At 38.5% G+C, this 19,088-nt stretch overlaps 1 protein-coding gene across 1 annotated transcript in view; it reads right to left on the bottom strand.

The window, feature by feature from the left end:
- Positions 1–18,726, bottom strand: part of ABCA12 (ATP binding cassette subfamily A member 12) — a 215,468-nt gene extending 196,742 nt beyond the window's left edge. The window contains exons 1-5 of the mRNA XM_088021951.1: positions 18,626–18,726; positions 17,974–18,335; positions 17,362–17,758; positions 12,732–12,864; positions 6,684–6,753 (exon numbers count right to left, since the gene is read on the bottom strand). Coding sequence (XP_087878077.1) covers positions 6,684–6,753; positions 12,732–12,864; positions 17,362–17,758; positions 17,974–18,335; positions 18,626–18,726 — 1,063 coding nt within the window. The remainder of the gene's footprint in view (positions 1–6,683; positions 6,754–12,731; positions 12,865–17,361; positions 17,759–17,973; positions 18,336–18,625) is intronic.
- Positions 18,727–19,088: the final 362 nt, after the last annotated feature.

The following is a 19,088-nucleotide window of genomic DNA, read 5'->3' as shown; positions in this document are numbered from 1 at the left end:
TAATGGGAATGCAGATGTAGAGTGGTCAGGCAAAGAAGTTCACCCATTCTATCCAGAAGATCTCCTTGGGTTACTAAACATATAACTTTCAGCTTCTAGTCCTCAGCTTTGTAGGCTCCAAAATTTAATTTCATCTGCACCTAAACAAAGTCTCTAAGAGAAGCAGTGAAAGTCAATCACACTCATAAGATAAAGTATAATAATTTATTTTTTAAAATTTTTTTTAAAGATTTTATTTATTTACTTGACAGAGAGAGACACAGCGAGAGAGGGGACACAAGCAGGGGGAGTGGGAGAGGGAGAAGCAGGCTTCCCGCTGAGCAGGGAGCCCGATGCGGGGCTTGATCCCAGGACCCTGGGACCATGACCTGAGCTAAAGACAGACGCTTAACGACTGAGCCACCCAGGCGCCCCTAAAGTATAATAATTTAGGATAAGTTCCCACTACCCTGGTAACCAGCATGCCTATGTCTGTAAAAATGGTGCATTCTTTTTCTATGGTAAAGCAACATGGTTAGGTAAATAAGAGTCATTGGTTTCCACTGAGAAATGACTGAGAAGGTCCAGAAGCCCATGTGCTTACTACAAAATCTCCCTCCAGAGAGAGATACCTAGGAAATTACATGGGTAGAAAGTTGCTTGGAACCAAAACTATACAAATGCAATGAACTGAATATTTAATGGCCTCATCCTAAATTGTCAGAATGATTCTGCAAGGCAGTGTTATCATCCACTGCCTTGAATATTCAGATTATTTTCTATTCTAAGAATGAGAAACCAATCCTCAGAGAATTAAAGAGTTTACCTAAGGCCACACAGCTAGCTGGGATCTGAGTCTAGATTGGTCTGGTTAATAATATTTCTGTTGTACCACATTTCTTTCCCAAAATAAACAGTGAAATGGGTGATCCAAGGACTAACTCTTCTTACTTAAGCACTTTTTTTTCCTTTTTACTATGAATAGGACTTTAACACCCATATTCTAAATACAGAGGGTTAAAAATGAAAGAAAACAGGGAGATTAATGTTTAATGAATGCCTATTATGTAAGGCTTTGTGCTAGCAATTTTTCAATTCTTATCTACCTATTTTTAAAAGTGTTTATTAAGTACATTTGAGTCTTCACCTATTTCTACATACTTTATTTATTACATGTAAACAGCAGTTATTTTGTGTTATTAAACCAGACTTAGAAATCTGCATTACCATATTTTGGAAATTTTGCTGGCATTTTTACTTCTGTGAAGTTAATTGCATAAAAACATGTCCAAAAGGTCTAATGTATCTCCAATGAATAATGCCACGCTCATTTCGGAAAATGAAAATGGAAGTAATAACACATCATATTCTGTTACCACCATTGCTCTACAGCCAGATTTTAATGAGCCCAACTCTATAATCTGCCTGAGCATTTATAGACCTCAGGAGGAGAACTCTTCAGGCGAGAAGCAGGATCAGAGAATGTCTCTCACTAGTGCAACAATGGTGCTGGTTATGACTGCTCTGTGGGCAAGCTCATCAAATATGCCACTTGCAGGGGGCACTGCCTGGGGCAGGAGTAGGGCTGGCCGAGTTTGCCATTAGATATCAAGAGGTATGTAAAACCTATCAACTTTTCCCCATTTCATTATGAAGAAATGGAAAAGAATACAGTAGCCAGCGACTACACTGCCAGTACAGAACAGTAGCATTACAAACATTTATAACATTTTTCTTATGGAAATCCAACCATATACCTTGGGAAGGTAGGCAAAGGGTAGGAGGAAAGACAGAAAAAATAACAATTAAGATGGTGCCAGAAAATCCACCTGCCATCTCTCAATATGCTGAAAGTATGCCCAAGATGAGTAAAAGTAGGAGACATGAATCTGTTCTCTCAGTTTATCTCAGTTCCTCTGAGTTTCTCATAGTGTGAGAATCAGATGCACTAAATAGAATTCTGGTACCCAGACATGGAAGATAGTTTTCTTACAACATGGCCCCTAAACAGAAGCCAACTCCTTCATCTGGTGCTTAACGGAAGAAAAAGTACCTTGTTCTAAAGCTGGAGGAAAAACTGGCTGAGTTGAGTTCAGCTGTGAGATGCTGGGGTGGCCTCCAACTTAGCATCATCCTAAAGGAATTTTGGTAGTAACTGGGACTACAGGCAGTTTTTCCTTTCTCACTGACTTGAGAACCTAACTCCAATTTAAGATATAACCCAGCTATACTAAGTTCTAAGGAGTCTCAAGACAGGGGAAGCCATGAGTACTAGGCTAATCTAGTAAATGAGGAAGTCAATAAGGTTTTCAGATGCTATTAGGACAAAAGTCATCCTAAGGATATCAGCTATTCTAATGTACACCTACAACACCACAACACCATAAATCTGAGATTCACTTACTTCAAAGACATACAGTAGGCAAATAGCAGGAGAGAAGTCAATCCCAAGAAAGGATTCAGATGTAATTCCTATTAAAAATAAGACTAAAGGTGTTTCATGTCTGACATTAAGCTTGGCAGTTCTACATTTTAATTTGTGCTATAAAACAAACGTCTCCTTCTTATTATTTTAAATATTCCCTAGTTGTGTGAAAGTGTGATCTGATGAGTCTTTAGTTGTTTCTGAACCCTTCATAGTGGGCTACAGGGGCAAGAGGGCTAGTCTAAAACTACACATTTGCTTCCTATATAGCTTGGGATGTGTAGTTCATCATTATGGGAGCCTGTCTTTGCTCAGGGATGCATCTCTTTTATACATCCTCTTGACTAACCAGATGTAAGTCAAATGCCTACTCAGGATCCTTGGGATTGCTCCAGATACTGGTGACTTAATACAAGTCCAGGTACATTAAACTGGAATAAGTATTTTGTTTCACAATGTAAAAGACATTTTTGTGGTAAAAAAGGCACATTTCAGTATTCACCCATAAAACCAAAGACCCTGGCTATACCAAGTATTATTAGAGGAGTTTCTGCAATTCTCGTACATTGCTGGTGGGCATGTGAAAAAGGTACGGCCACTCTGTAAAACAGTTTGGCAGTTTCTAATAAAATTAAACACATACTTACCATATAACCCAACAATTCCAGTAGATATTTATCCAAGAGAAGTTAAAATTTACATTCACATAGGAATTTGTACGCGAATTTAGAGCAGCATTATTCGTAACTGCCAAAAACTGTAAACTCAAAATGTCCTTTCAGTGGATTAATAAACTGTTGTACATCCATGTGGTGGAATTACTACTCAGCAATCAGAAGGAATGAACTACCCGTATGTGCACCAACAGAAATAAATCTCAAAGACATTATGGTAAATGAAAGAAATCAGATTCAAAAGATCAATACTGTATTATTCCAATTAGATGATATTCTGGACAATGTGAAACTTTAGGGTCAGGAAACAAATCAGTAATTGACAAAGGTCAGGGTAGGGGAAGGGTTTGACTACACAGGGGTAGCTCAACAAAATTTTGGCGTAAGGTATTGTTCTGTACCTTAGTTGTGGTGCTGGTTATGTGACTATGCATATGTCAGAACTTACATAACCATACACCGGAAAAAAAAGTGAATAAAAATAAAAAATATATATGCACAGCTACACAAAGATTTATTTAAAATAAAGAGACTGGCAGATTCATCTAGCAGGTCAGCAGTCTGAAGTTAGTTGCAAAAGTGGAAGTGGTTATAAGGAGAGGACTAGCAGACCCTAAGAAATATGGTGACAGGTGGGGTCCAAGGAAAGGACTGTCAGAAGGGAACTGTCTGTGACATAGTCTAGGCGTGAGTACAATCATGAAAACTGGAAGCATTTCTTTACTTGAGAATCAGCTCCAGTTTATTAAAAAAAAATCATTTCAGAATTATACACTGATTTCTGCTCTGGAATAGAGGCATGGAAAGAATCTCCCATGTAATAAATGTGTGGAGACAGCAAAACAAAATGTGCTTGGAACGGATTTTAAGTGAACTTTTCATTTTCCACAGCATTTCCATACAGTTGTTCCATATGAAAATAATTTTAATAAAAATATTATACAAACACAATATATTCACAGAAAGAGGACAATAATTAATTTAAAAAAATATGTTCTTCCCTTCCCTCACCCTAAGAGTAGTTCTATAATTCCCTGGAGGACAACAGACATAGCTAATAAGACGGGACATGAAGGAAGCGCATTTTAGATGGGGACAGAATCTGGGAGTCCAGTATGACTACTGTTGGCTGATTATTCAAAGGAGGTGAATAATTAAGCTTGAAAGGCAGCTTAGAGATCATCTAAGGATACCTATTGTTTTACAGATGAAAAAGACTGGCCCAGAAATATGAAGCGACTTGCCAAAGTCTCAGAATTCTTAAATTGTATAATCTAGTCTTCTGCCTCCAAGTCTAGTGTTTTTAATTTTTTTTTTGTTTTTTCTTTTTTCTACAAAACTACAATTTGCTGTTCTTTCCAAAGATGGGGAGGACATAGACCCAAATGTACAATTTAAACATTCAATGACACAGTGGGAGAAAATATGTATATTTGGAAATTTTATTAAAGTGGCAAAATACAATCCTTTCTAAACAGTGTCCTTTTACTAAGACCTATAATTTTGTAATTTTCAGAACTCATCCAAATGAAAAAAACCCATTATTAGTCCTCAGACAGTCTGTCTCTCTCTCTCTCTCACCTCTTGTAGGTGGAAAATTATATCAGGACAGAAACCAGACAAGAGGCATGGGCTCTGTGTCATATTTGCATACAGAAATATATAGAAGGTTCATTTATTTTTTTAATATTTTATTTATTTGACAGAGAGAGCACAAGCAGGCAGAGCGGCAGGCAGTGGGAGAGGGATAAGCAGGCTCCCTGCTGAGCAGGGAGCATGACACAGGGATCGATCCCAGGACCCTGGGATCATGACCTGAGCCCAAGGCAGACACTTAACCGACTGAGCCAGGCGCCCCAGCAGGTTCTTCTTTTAAATGGGTTACTGCTTGGTTTGTTCCTAAGAAGATTTCCCTCTGACGTTAATCTCTTCAATTAACTGTGTAACCAAATCTCAATTCTCTTTTGCAGTGATTCATTCATTTACAAAAAAAAAAAAAAAAAAGTGTATTGTCCCTGAAAAACAGGCAGACAAAATTCCAAAAAATGGGGTAAGGGATTAAAGTTAGAGATGGTCCTGCCCTGTGGATGCTGGCCTCCTGCCTTCAGTTTGTGGTTCTTGAGAGACTGTTGAGCTACTGAAGGTAAAAGAGAGAGGGAGAGAGAGAGAGACAAAGAGAGAGAGAGAGGGAAAGTGAGAGAGAGACTCAGTCCAAATAAAAGATAATGGATTTTTTCACTTGGTTGAGTACCAAAAACTACAGTTTGTTCAGAGCGGTTTGCAATATATAATTTTGGTTCATTGACCAAATGAATACGTTGCTGATCAATACAATTTTTGTTTGTTTGTTTGTTTATGGGCTTTTATACATGTTCCTCATAGTCCTCAGAAATTTGCAAGAAACGAGAGCATCATGAAAGGGCCAGTGGCATAATAAGTAAAAAAATAGCATTATCTTTCCAGAATTATCCATTAACCATCCTTGAGCGAACACAGAAAAGTCAACCTGTTAGGTACTTACAAAAGATCTACATCAGAAAAAATTACACATTCTTTTTTGTTCCCTCCTTCCACCTAACTTCACACATGCATGTTACAAAATTACTGCCAAAACTCTATGAAATAACCAGTGATAATTTAAAGTGATGGATGATGTTGTTTTTTGAAATTAATCATCAATGGCAGATTTAATGGTGGAAGGGGGGAACTGAAGCTCTAGCTCTGAGATGTTCTTACACATCTGTTTGATTTATATTGTCTGTTTTGCCACAGCAGGATTTAAACTCTACACAAACAGCATCCTTGACTGTCTTGTTCACTGCCATTTCTCTAGGGTCTAACAATAACTGACCTTTATTTATAGAAGGAATCAATTAATCAATTAATAAGGCAGAAATTTTTGATCAAGAGAAACTTCAGATATTTAGTAGGTCTGCATAAAAAACAATAAAAGTAAAAAAAAGTTGGGAAGGTTAACTAACATACAAATGAAAAATATTTTTATTATTGTTATGTCTGGTTAAGCATATTTACTTTGGGACACATTGCACCCCATTTACTTTAAGATACCAGTGACAGTTGGCTGGCCAATAATTTCAATACTCATTACATCACTCCAAGTATTAGTTATTCTAAATATGAAATCTCATGACATTTTGACAGAAGGCCACCTACAAATGTGTCTGAATTATACATGCAAACAAACCTGAATTAATATCAAAGGCGAAGAAGATCTTTTTCTCAGAGGGCAAGAAGAGAATTCATACCAGTTTATCATTTAATACTTTTGCAAAGGTTTTTGGGGAAGATTTTTAATGTTCTTTTCTGTATTCAATCAAACAACTGTCTGAAGAGGATGTTGTGATTTGGGTAATAATTTTCTGAAACACATTTACATCCCTAATTTCTTTTTGAACCGAGTCAATCAACATGCCATTTGGGATGCACCTGGAGGTAACTTGTTTGAGGGTTTTTTTTTTTTTTTTTCTGGAAAGTGAGAACTACTCAACATCCATTTGCACTTGAACTGCCTGTAAATACCTCCCAAAGTCCCTTAGCTGTATGCAGGAGAACAAAGGAAACAGCCATTTTCAGTCAGTGCTTACAAAGATTTCGGTATTTCACAGCCTGGAGAACAGAATAGAGGATGCACTCCACCCTCTTTGGGGTCACTCTCTGGAATGGAGAGGAAAAGGCGGGTTTTTACATTTGCAAATGCCTTTCTTTTCAGTCTGCTGCACTTCCCTGACAGCCCTGTCTGCATGTGGTGCTGCCTTATCAGAGTTTCTCCCGGTTTTCCACTCAGGTGGCAAGTGAAAAGTGGGGTATATATCATACTCTTTAGGACTTAATAATGTTTAGCCCCCCAAATTCTCCTTTTCAATTTCATTACCTGTCTCCCCCTTTACAGCCAGTGTTCCTAGACCTCCAGCCAGGCTCTCATAGCAACAGGCTGCATTCAAAGACTTTGAGCTCCGGCAGGGCCTTCTTTAGGAAGAGAGGGAGGCTAGGTGGCAGGGAGAGGTGGAAATGAAAATAGATACAATGCCTAAGCTGCTGTGTTCATTCAATAGCTCCTCATTGAATAGGGAAAGAATGGGACTTTAGGTGGGGAAAGAATAGGGGCCCCAACTGGACTCTGAGGGTATTTCAGATATACAGACACTGAGACAGAACAAAAACAAAGATCAGGAAGAAAACTCAGACCACCCTGCCCCAACCACTAGGGTTGAAATGTTTGATGATAATTACATTGTGACCACTGAAAATAGAAAATGGCCACAAAGAAAAATGACCAGGCCTCAAAGGAGAAGTTAACCATTAAAGATGTTACCATAAATCCTTGCTCAACAAAACATGTCATGGGAATTTTGAGGCCGCAAGTTTCCTGGTCAGTCTTAAATAAAAGAGTGTCAATAAAAGCCCTCATTGGCAACCCATTCGGGAGTCCTCTCACTCTGGAGAGCTTTTCGTTCTTCTGTTCTCACCTTCACTTAATAAACTATCACTTCGCTCCTCTGTGTCTGCGAGATTCATTCTTCAACTCCATGAGACAAGAACCCTGTAACATCATCACTCGTCATTTCATTCAAGAATCTTTGCAGTGTGCACCATGCCCACTTTTCCATGTCCATCTTCCTCAGCCCATAGACAACTATTTTCATGTTCAGCCAGCTCAGAACAACTCCTCTCCCATGAGTACGCTCTGCACCTAACTCATGCCTGTGCTTTTGTTCACACTTACCTGTCCCTCCCCCAGTCACACCCAGTCTAGCTCAACCTCCTGCAATCCTATTCATTCTGCAAAGGCCATCTCAAATCTGCCCAAACCCTTTATTTCTGATCCCCCATCCAGATAAAACAAGATGCCAACTGGATTATATTTTATAGCTATGTGCGAAAATACTTGGCTAAACTTCTTGAGACATGGGGCATAATCCCAAGAAACAAAATGATGGTTATCTTCTTCTTTTAAAGAAAGGAAAGAGAAAGATCTCTAGTAGGAGATAAGATAAAGACCTTGCAGGGAAACTGCCAATGGAGATACCAGGTGGCTGCATAGCCATAGATATTTTAAGAATGGGGAAACCAACTGCAGATTAAAGTTGTTTATATGGTGTGAGAATTGGTTTTTATGGCAACTTGACTAAGCTCTAGTACCCCAGTTATTAATAACACTAGTCTAGGTGTTGGCTGTGAAGGTATCTTGTGAATGTGGATAACATCTATAATCAGCTGACTTTAAATAAAGGCGATTACTTTTATTAGTGTGGTTGGGCTTTATCCAATCAGTTGAAGGCTTTAAGAACAAAAACACGTTTCCCGGAAAAGAAATTCCACCTCAAGACTGCAACATTAACTCCTGCCTGGGCTCCAGCTTGTATATGTGTGTGTGTGTGTGTGTGTGTGTATAACGTATATATACATTTTATACACATTACATATATTATATGTTATATGTATATACACCTTATTTATACATTATATGTTATATACATACATACATTTTGTATACATTATATATATATATACACACACACACATATATATATATACACACACACACACATGTTATATATGTATATAATGCAGGGAACCTGAAAGGACTCCACTTTAGAAAGTTTCTATCTCTGCTGTTTTTCTGCTAGGCCCCATTTATTCATGTTCTATACTTTCCTCTGAATAAGCCAAAGAAGCTATGTTCCCACTTCAAGGGGGGAAACAAGGAAGTTAGTCCTTCTCTGAGTTTTATCCTAGGCCCGAAAGACCCAATAACATCTAAGAATGTTAGATGTCCCCAAACATGTCCCAGGACATTAGCTTCGAACAAACCTCAGTTGACACTGGCATCAATGCCCTCTACCTTCAATGATTTATGGAATAACACCTACTGTTCACCTGACACTCACCTTTGATCAGACCCTACCCTGGATTCCCAAAGAAACATGTACCCTGGGCCCCTTTCCAATATAAATCCCTAACCCTAAACAACGACGAGACTCATTCTCCTTTCCTGTCCAAGTCTCACAGACTCTCCATCTGCTATTCTCTACCTGTCATCCACGCTATTCAATAAACTCTGCTTTCACATTCTTTGGCTCATGTTTGATTTCTATCCTGCATGAAGCCAAGGACTCTCTTGGCTAGTCCTGTGGGACCCTCCTCCAGGTCCTGGGACTCAGCCTGCCTGCATCATATATAATGTATGTATATTTATATATGTATAATTGCACACATACGTATATAGCATTTGTACATATGCATATATAACAAATACATATGCAACACACATGGATATACATACATACAATATATATACATATGCAGTCAATCCTTATTATTGGTGAATTCTGTATTTGCTAATTTGTCTACTCACTAAAATTTATTAGTAACCCCAAAATCAATACTCAAGATGGTTTTGCAATCACTCATGGACATTGTGCACAAAGTAGTGAAAAGTCTAGTTGCCCAACGTGCATGTTTTCATCTGAGGTCAAACAGGCAAATCTCTGCCTTCTTTGAGCTCTCACGACTATAAACAAGTATCGTTTTCATGGTCTAGTTAGTGCCATATTTTTGCATTTTTGTGCTTTTTGTTGATTTTGCTGTTTAAAATGGCCCCCCAGCATAGCGCTGAAGTGCTGTCTTGTGTTTCTAAGTGCAGGGAGGCTAGGATATGCCTTGTGGAGAAAAGACATGTGTTAGGCATGAGTTGAGTTCAGGGTTAATGAATCATATATATATAAGGTGTCTTTAGAATAGAAACACACATGAAACAAGGTTATGTGTTGCTCGGTTGAGGAAAATGTTGCCACTGGTGGCCCCAGGAACCCAATCCTGTATTTCTTCCAGGACCAATGGTTCAGTATTTGCTAATTCAGTATTTGCGGCAACTCACAGAACATAACTACTGTGCATTGTGAATAACAAGAATCAACTGCATGTACATATGCATAAATATATGTGTGTATCTATCTCTTATTAGTTCTACATCTCTGAAGAATCTTGGTTGATACACACAGCTACCATCATCCATTGTCCCCAGTGCTCCCAAGAAAAACTGGTAGGGAATGGAGGAAGCAAGAGAGAGAATGGGAAGCCAGGCACAGAAGCAATTTCACAGGAAATTGCTCCTTCACTGGCTGTAGTCTCCCCAAGAGCACATAAATGCCCATGTACTTTCCACCCCAATGGAATGCAGGGCCAAGCCTGCTGGACTGAAGTAGCTTCAAGCTAGAGGACAGAGAAGGAAGTCACTAATAGATATCAAGGTGACACTGGAAAAAAGGGAACCACCCTCTGTCTTTGTAAACCTCACCCCTAGCACCTAGATAAGTGCCTAAATAGACGTTGAACACATAAATGATCCATCCTGCTGCATTTCACTAAGATTCTCATTACAAACAAGGCAGAAAACCCACCATTCTCAGTACTTTTTCATGCTTCTCTAGATCACAGCTGTTGAAAATATTTGTGAAAGGGAAGAGTTTTGGAAATATCTTCATGGCTACTTGACAGACAATTTATTTTATAGAACCATATGATAAAATTAAAGTTGTTAGTCTTTTGCCAGAAAATTTTAACAGCTTATCCTAACAAGACAGGGAGAAGCCATACATGATCAATACAACTTAGAGAAATACAAAACGTACATTGCCAAATCAGAAAACCCTTCCAATCTCTTACTTTCTCTTTGTCCTTCTTTTGCACACATGCACATGCATGCATGTGAAAAGTTACTATTTTTATAAAAAATTTTCTACACTCACCATAATATTCAAATGTAAGTAAAGTAAATAAATAAATATCAAGATATCAGGTTAATCTGATATTAAGCTATTAAGTGTAGTTTTCTACAAGGTATCTACAAAGTAGGGAAAGATATTTGTATGTAAAATGTGGTATCTGTAGGGATAATGTCTAGAATGATACCTGCCTTTTGGAAGAGTCACACTGATACTATGTAACTTCCGGAGCATAGAAGTCTTGCTGATTCTTCAAATGCTGTGAATACATTTTGAGGCAGGCAAGAAGGGCTGGATTACTCCAACAGGCAGTTGAATTGCTCAACTGTCAGGGATAGGTCCCCATCACCAATAGAACCAGGTCCCAACTCCTTAGCATAACATGTAAGATCTTTCACCAGTGGTCCCCAACCTGTCTCTCCAGGCATACTTCCTGCCCCTTCCCCCATTCAATAGAGCTTACAATGGAACCACCCAAATTATTCATGCTCTGTGCCATGCTCTGGCATGCCTGCCTATCTTCCTCCTTCCTGTTTCTTCTGCCAGGCATATCCTTATCTTTATGGCAACTCTTACTCACTCTTCAGAAACCACCTCAAATAAGCTGTGAAGCAACCCCTGATACTCTTACTTCAAAGTAGGTAAGTCAAGCCTATCTCTGTGCTCCCAGAGTTCCTTGCCTGGTGGGACTTTTATCCATACTGTATTTTAACTGTATGGTGTCTGAGCTAGCTAAGGACAAGGACTCTATCTTATTTATCTTTGTTTCCTACATGCACTGGCACATGACAAGTTTTCAATAAATTAATTATGGATAACTTTCTTATTTTAGTAACAGTGATGATATGAAATCTTTGGAAACTGTAGATAGTAAGTGAATTATTTGTTATCTTAAGGATACTTAAGAGCACTATAGAGCAAATAAATAAAAATTAATCAATCAAAAAAGTCTCTTCTAGGAGGAAATAAGTATTAACAGGTAAACTCCAAAAAGAGTGGAGAATGATACAATAAAAATGTTAATCTAGGTACTTAAATACAGTAAAGGTTTTGTCAAAATGGGAATTCGGAATGAAGGCTTACCCTGAGACTTGGGCAAGAAATTACTTCCCAGAATTGAACAGATGCTAGAGAGTGAGGCCAGTATCTAGAAATGGAAAGAAGTATAACCTGACCTGGATCCTATCTGGAGAAAAATGTGTGGGGATGAGGGAGGATTCTAGTCAAGTGGTCTCTGCCTGGGAAGTTCAACATGAGATAAAGGGTAGGCATTCCAGTAGATAGAAGACTGGAAATGGGTGGTGTAGAACAGGTAGTACTCAGAGGTCAGCCAGTCAGGTGGCTGACAGACATCAAGAATCTCTGGAAACAGGCCCCCAGACCTGAGGCTACAGGTCAAGGGTAAGACTCTAGGCTCTAAAGAAGGCTGACAATGCAGTCTTAGTGAGACAGGAGTACCAAGTGTGCTATCAAAACAGAAACTGAAGCATCAAGTAAGAAGACAGGAATACAAACTCTGGAATTAAGATATATGATGGAAGTTTTATCAAAGCACAAGCCTCAATATGATTACCAACTCAGGGCACATTGCCAACTTAGAAATGGCAGCAGGGTTAGTGAAATGCTGAGTCATTGGAGCTCCACACTAAGGGCTCCTAGAGTTCCCCCAACCAAGAATAGGACTGGCCCCAGCCGCTGCTGGACTAAGCATACTTTGGGGAACCAGGAATTTAGGTGAGGGGACAGAGAAGAGGCAGGGAGCCAGAAAGGTCAGCATAGATTTCAAAGAAAAGTGATAAGGGCATTTGCAGGGAAGGCTGGTTCTTTCTTCAACATGTTAATGAATATTTAAAATATGCAAATGTCAACAAAGATGATGTGTGATGAAAGGAAGGAAGGAGGTCCAACCTGCCAGATGAAGTCAAGGGCTTGAAGAGCAAAGAGGCTTTGAGTTGTTGAGAAAAGGGAGGCAGAAAGAAGTGCTTCAAAGAAAAGATGAGTTGATTCATAGTTAAGCAGCTCTGAGATGATACATCGAAGACTTTAGAAAAGAGAAGAGGAGATGAGAAAAAAATCAAGGGCAAAAGTGTAGAAAAGGACCCTAGGACAAGCTAGTACAGCTTATTTTGATACCACTTTATGCCCCAGTAGATAAATTTGATCCCATATAAGATACGTGAAGCAGGATCATACAAACATGATCAATTTTCATCATGAAAATATTTTTGGAGCTTATTTCATTAAGCCAAGTTGATTCTTTGATCAATTTTCTATACAGGACAGTTAATTCTTTTTTTCCATTTTTATCTTTAATGTAACTGAAATTACTTCTACTGAAATTGCTCTTTTCCAACTTAAATATTACTCTCAAGCTATGATTATTCTATTGGATTTCTTGAAAACATCGTATTTTCCCAATTATAGCTTCTGCTATTGTGATTTTTCTTTGGAAACTCTTCTAACAAACTCAATTTTCCCAAGTCAAATTTGACATGTCTAAATTTTGTTAAGAAGATTGTGGTATCAGATTTTATTCTAGTATCAGATTTTAGTGATTCATAAACCTTATCATGTGAAGTTTTAGCTTTTTTAGTTTTATTTTATGATGACTACTTATACTAACTTTAATTTTGTGTAGTTTTTCCCAATATGCTTCTTCCATAGATTTTTAATCTTTTAACAATTTTTACAATGTATAATTTTTATAGTTTGAAGTTTTATTTTGGGATATTTTGACCAAAAATACTTATTACAATATTTACATCATGGAGTACTCTGCAGAAACTAACAAAAAGAACAAGGTTTCTATGAACTGCTATTACTGTAAAAGAGCAAAAGAATGTATGTACTATGCTATCTTTTGCCTAAGGTAAAAGGAATACCCATAATATACATAAACACACATTTTTACTAATTTTTGGAAAAAGAAACACAGGTTAAATAAACCAGAAACTAATGGCAAACGTTATCTATATGAATGGGTAAATGGAGTGAGACTTCTCTGAGTATGCATTTTTTATATATTTTTCTGTTTTGAACCATATACAAGTATTGCCTATTCAAAAACTAAAATAAAAAGAGACTGAAAAAAAAAACTCATAATGAATCCAAACAGTAACAAATGAATCTAACAAATAATCACTCATAAAAATATTCATTAGTTTGTATTTAATTACAAGGTTATTTATTAGAAAATTAGGAGTCAGTTCTCTAGCATGCATCTGTTCCTTTGTGCAGCTATGTGCTAATTGTTCATGCTACTGGTAGAAAAGCAGAAGGGAGAGTGTAAAAGTCCTTCAGTGATGGACAGACAGTTCAGCTCAGCAAATGTGTCCAAAAAGAATCTATGTTCTCATAATGGGGAGAACAATTAGCCCAAGGTTTCCCCAAAACAGAATAAAATGGCAGCATGGCCGGGCTGGTGGGGGATTCACCTGGTACCCAGCTAGGAACAATCTCTGAGGTTTGAAGGATATAACAGCTTTGATCTTAGGCAAAGCCAATGAAATCTAACAGCAACAAAAAGGAGCAATGTTATGAAACTTTAATAATAAAGACAAAAAAGTAAAGTTATTTTCATTGCAAGAATAAGAAGGGAAAAAATGACAACACACTGACCTCAACAGCAAAGGCCTTTCCAAGGGCACTCCTGAGGACTCAGGGGAAGGAGTCAGTGGCTAGAAGGGACGTCCTGGGGCTTTATGTCTAGTCCAGGTTGTACAATCTACTTACGACTGAGGACAAGTACACTTGATCGCATAAAACCTCAAATGCCTAGGGAGGGAAATCACAGTGAAGGAACAAAGCAGCACTGCTCATCTCTGGGTGGTCTCTGAGAGAGAAATCCCCCGCTTCTCACCAAGTGGTATCTGTGAAAGATTAACCCTGACCAACTGTGAAGATGAGCCCAGCCTGTGGAAATGGGTTACCAGGTAAGGATTAGGTAAGGGGATAGGTAGATTCTCTTGTGAGAAGACCCCCAAATTTTGCTCAAGATCTAGGTTTCAAGAATCCTCTACACAGCCCCGTTTTTTAAACATTAGTCTTTATTTTAGCTTCATCTCTAAATGCAAAGTATAGTGCAAACTTCCATGTTTTAGGTATTTATTGCAGGACTTTTTACTACTACCAACATTTTCATGCAATGACCCTCTCCTGAACTTCACACGTATTGATTTTAAATCTATTCCATAATAAAGCTAACTGTAGAGGATCAACTACATATTATTTCAGTTTTAATTGGAGGTTTGTGTAAATAGTGCCTGGCTTGCACTGAAACATGGATTTCTGCTTTCTTCTAAAGTTTCAAATTGCAAAATAGCCACACTCTCTGGATCCTTTCTAATGGTTTCATCCATCGTGGACACTTCTCCCTATAGCCTTTCACATTCACAAGCTGGTTTTTGTTTTTGTTTTTAACACAATACTGGTGATTGGCTGTCTAGCAGGCAAAGTTATGTTCATGCTGTAAACGTTAATTTGGAAGCTCCGACAGGGCCTGTATATACCAAATTGCTGGAATAAAAAAAGTACCAGGCAGTGTAAAATGTCTCAGTATCTTTAATTAGCCTGCAGACATATTTCACTGCACAGTTTATTATATATAACTGGATGCTCAACTCTTGTTCAAATTATTGCCTTTAATACCGGATACTTTAGGAATGGTTAACAAATTACATATTGAAGAAAATGACCTTGTGTGCCAGTCATTTCACCTTCTACTTCTTTAAGTGAAGAATTAAAACAATTATATTTAACCCTTGGGCAAACAATAAAACGCATTAGATATTGTTGGAACGATATGCGCAATCAAGCTCAACTATTATATTTTACATATAATTAGTGTACCATTTCAAAAATACCAAGAGCCAAAATGTAGTAAAAAATCAGAAAGAGAGAGATATGGAGAGAGAATCTGGTTCTGCAAGATTTCACAGTCAGTTTAGTTGATCTGAAATGAAGTATTCTTTATATTCTAACTTCTAAAATTCTACTCCTACCATCTTAAAAAAAAACCCAGCATAATTAACATCTTAAAACAAAAATTAACATCTTAAAAAAAGACAGTATAATTAACAATAGTTCATGGGTTATCCAGACTTCTTTGGCTTTTCTTTTTTTAGCCTACTGCCATTCTTTTGTTGATATATGACTATCTGCTAACTTCCATTGAAAGTTATTTAAAATCCATATCATGGATAAGAGCCAGAAAGAAGAATAAGACTAATGTGAGATGGGATCTTCCCCATGCAGATGCCCCCTGCCTCCCAAGAAGTCAAGAGGGGTGGAGATGTGTGGGTGACTTGGAGCCAGCAAAGAGGTACAAGAAAGCAGAGGAATAGAGAAAGAAGCAGGTGGCCACCCAGAAATGAGCAAGGAACGTTGCATTGTGAGGAAAGTCCCTTCAAGTGCAAACTGTAGGGCCATTTACACACTGTGTGATGGAAGACGGCTCAGAAGTCATCACTGTGAAAAATGATGCAGTGATGTCAACCCCCAAGTTTGGTTGGTATATTGGAAGTCACTTAAAAAGAAAAAGTATTTGAAGAGGTATTTCACATTCTCATCAACGTTCTAAACATGGGGATTTTATTTTTGATGGCAAGTGTAAACTAACCTGAATAGGTGGTCTTTACAAATTCTTTGATGCTTTAGCTCTGTAGCAGTCCCCAAAGCAATAGGACATTATTACTCTCGCCTCCAATTTTTTAAAAATGCAAACACTTCACCACATGCTCTATGACAATGTCTTCTTGTCCACTGGGTAGGCAGATGTGAATGTGAGAAAACTTTGAAATGAGACCAATAACTAGCATGAGTATAAGGGATCCATCATAGTGTTTTATGGGTGTATGTTTTTTTTTACTTTGAGAATCCATTTTTAAGAAAGTAACCAAATAACACTTTGAGTATAAATGGCCAGTTTGGTCTATGCTTTTTAACTCTTCTGAACCTTTTTCTACCCTACAGTCTTGCCTCCAGATACCACATAGAGAAGGGAGAACCAATCTCCAATTTTTTTTTTGAGTGGGAAAATGCGATTTTTATTTCTTTTAAGTTTGTGACTTAAGGATTCTAAGACCTTATTCTTGAATTACTTAGTGAGAGGGCACACTTGTGCAGAAGACAGGGAGATGGAGAATGAAAAATGGAAACACACAAATGAAGCTTCCATAACAGAGTTCTTGATGGAGATGGTACACACTAGTATTTTTTTTTTGTCCAAGACTTAAAACTTAGGAAAGACCAATGATGCCATGTTAGCTGGAAGTAATGGAGTCACCCAATTTCAAATTCACATTTTAAGTGCCTATTTGCAATCAGCAAGGAGCCAGGAATGCTGCTTGCTACAAGGATTTGGCTTCACTGGCTCAAATTTTTTACTCTACCAAAAGATAGGGCAAAAGTCCACTGTCCAATCATGTTTGCTGAGAATACTGCAGCCTGAGTATAGACAAACTTCCCCTGAAGTTGCTAGAAGTTGTCATATCTGACGGTTTCAGGATCACCACATATCTTTCAAACACTGGGATAGTACGCAGTGTAGTTCATGAAGAGCTGAGTGCCCGCTGGGTAGTAGGCTGTGGAGGGCTGCAGTGCCCGTGCATTCAAAAGCACAGAGGGCTGATAAATGGCAGCCTCAGTAGGAATAACTGCTGCAGGAGCTGGAAATGTGTAGGAGGGAGGAGACAGGCATGGTAACTTACATGGTGGTGGGGATAAGCCATTTCGATTTAAAGTGCCCCCCATTAACACAAAGTTCATCTCCTCAGCTGAACACTGAAAGACTTCAACATATCTGTCCTTCATGGTTTTTTTATGACACTTCTGTGCAGCCATAAATGCTCTGTCCGCAGACTTCATCTGGATAAAGGCATCTCCTGATGGGCGGCCCTGGTGATTCAATACCATGTGAACCCCATGAGTTCGAATATCTGTGGAAAGTCCAGAATGTCCTCAATTGTGGCCGCATAGGGAAGACCTCAAAGGCGTATACACCCTCTAACATTTGTAGGGGGTACGAATTGCTGAGGTAGCACTGGAATAATGGGAGGGGTTGGAAGTGGAATAAGAGGGGCCGAAGAGAATCGATTCAGCACCTGCTGGACTTCAGCTGCTGTGCTCCTGAAGAGTTCAATGTATCATTTACCCAACAAGTCCTTATGCTTCCTCAATGCATTCTGTGCATATTCTTCACAGGCAAAGAGGACAAAAGCATCCCCTGTTGGCCTACCATCTGGATAGGTAACAAAGAGGATGCCTTCCTTCCCCGCAGTGATGGGGCAATGCTGTCCAAAGAAGGCCACCACTTCATCCGCTGTGGCTGTGAAAGGGAGCCCCCGCATGTGGACAATGACTTGATTTTCCTTGGAGAGAAACTGGGCTACCTCATTGGATGTACCACCAGCAATTTTAAGAAAATCTTCACCTGTTGCTTTGTAAACCTCAATGTACCGGGTCCCCATGTGATGTTTGCGCCTCTGTAATGCTAGAGCCAATCTGTCAGCGAATCTGTCAACATCCCATCCAAGTAAGAGAGCACGCTCAGCATGAAGACAGATAAAACCCGATGTGAATCCTAGATTTTGTTTTCCCATGAGTTTACATTGATGCTTTCTATAACCAAAACAACAAATTGCCTTGTTTCAAAGTCTGGAATTCCAGGATGTGCATGTCACTGTCTAATCTCACCTATGACTTCTCTTTGACTAGTTTATTTAGAAGAAACCAATCCTCCCTCCTATTGTAATAATGAATTTTTACTTAATGTTTCAGCTTACTTGTTTCCCTTACCTTATTTTTTTGGGTTCTGTTCTCTCTTCATCTTGACCAAGTGTTGGCCTAAGGCAGGGTCTAGAGGATGGAAGCTCTCAGACAAATCAACAGACAGGTCAAAGGCCATTTCCAGCATTGAAGTTTACCTAGTAAGAGAATGGCATCCTTTATTGTTTCTGCTTCCCTGAAAACCAAAATACTTGGAGATGAAGAGGGAAAAAACGCAGTGAAAGAAAAGCAAAGGGTCAGAGTACACAAAGTAACTACTGGAACTCAGGGCTTGATTCAAGCCCTAGATCAGCAAGTAATTAGTCTGGTACTCTTTGGTGGAGTCTATGAACATAATAAAATTTTTTCTTAGATCACTAAGTTTTAGGGTGGTTTGCTATACAATAATAGTAACCATAATACCTTCCAAACCACTCTGGGTATTATTCGAGATATGTTCAAGTTCATGGAAAAGTCAGAAGAGCACCAACAGAGAGCAAG

Source organism: Eumetopias jubatus, unplaced genomic scaffold (genome assembly GCF_037043125.1).
Source record: "Eumetopias jubatus isolate StellerSeaLion01/CBP00866 unplaced genomic scaffold, mEumJub1_p1.0 scaffold_3, whole genome shotgun sequence".
In the NCBI taxonomy this organism is placed as follows: domain Eukaryota; kingdom Metazoa; phylum Chordata; class Mammalia; order Carnivora; family Otariidae; genus Eumetopias; species Eumetopias jubatus.
Note: the sequence above shows the minus strand (reverse complement) of the source record. Positions and strands in the feature narration are given on the sequence as shown.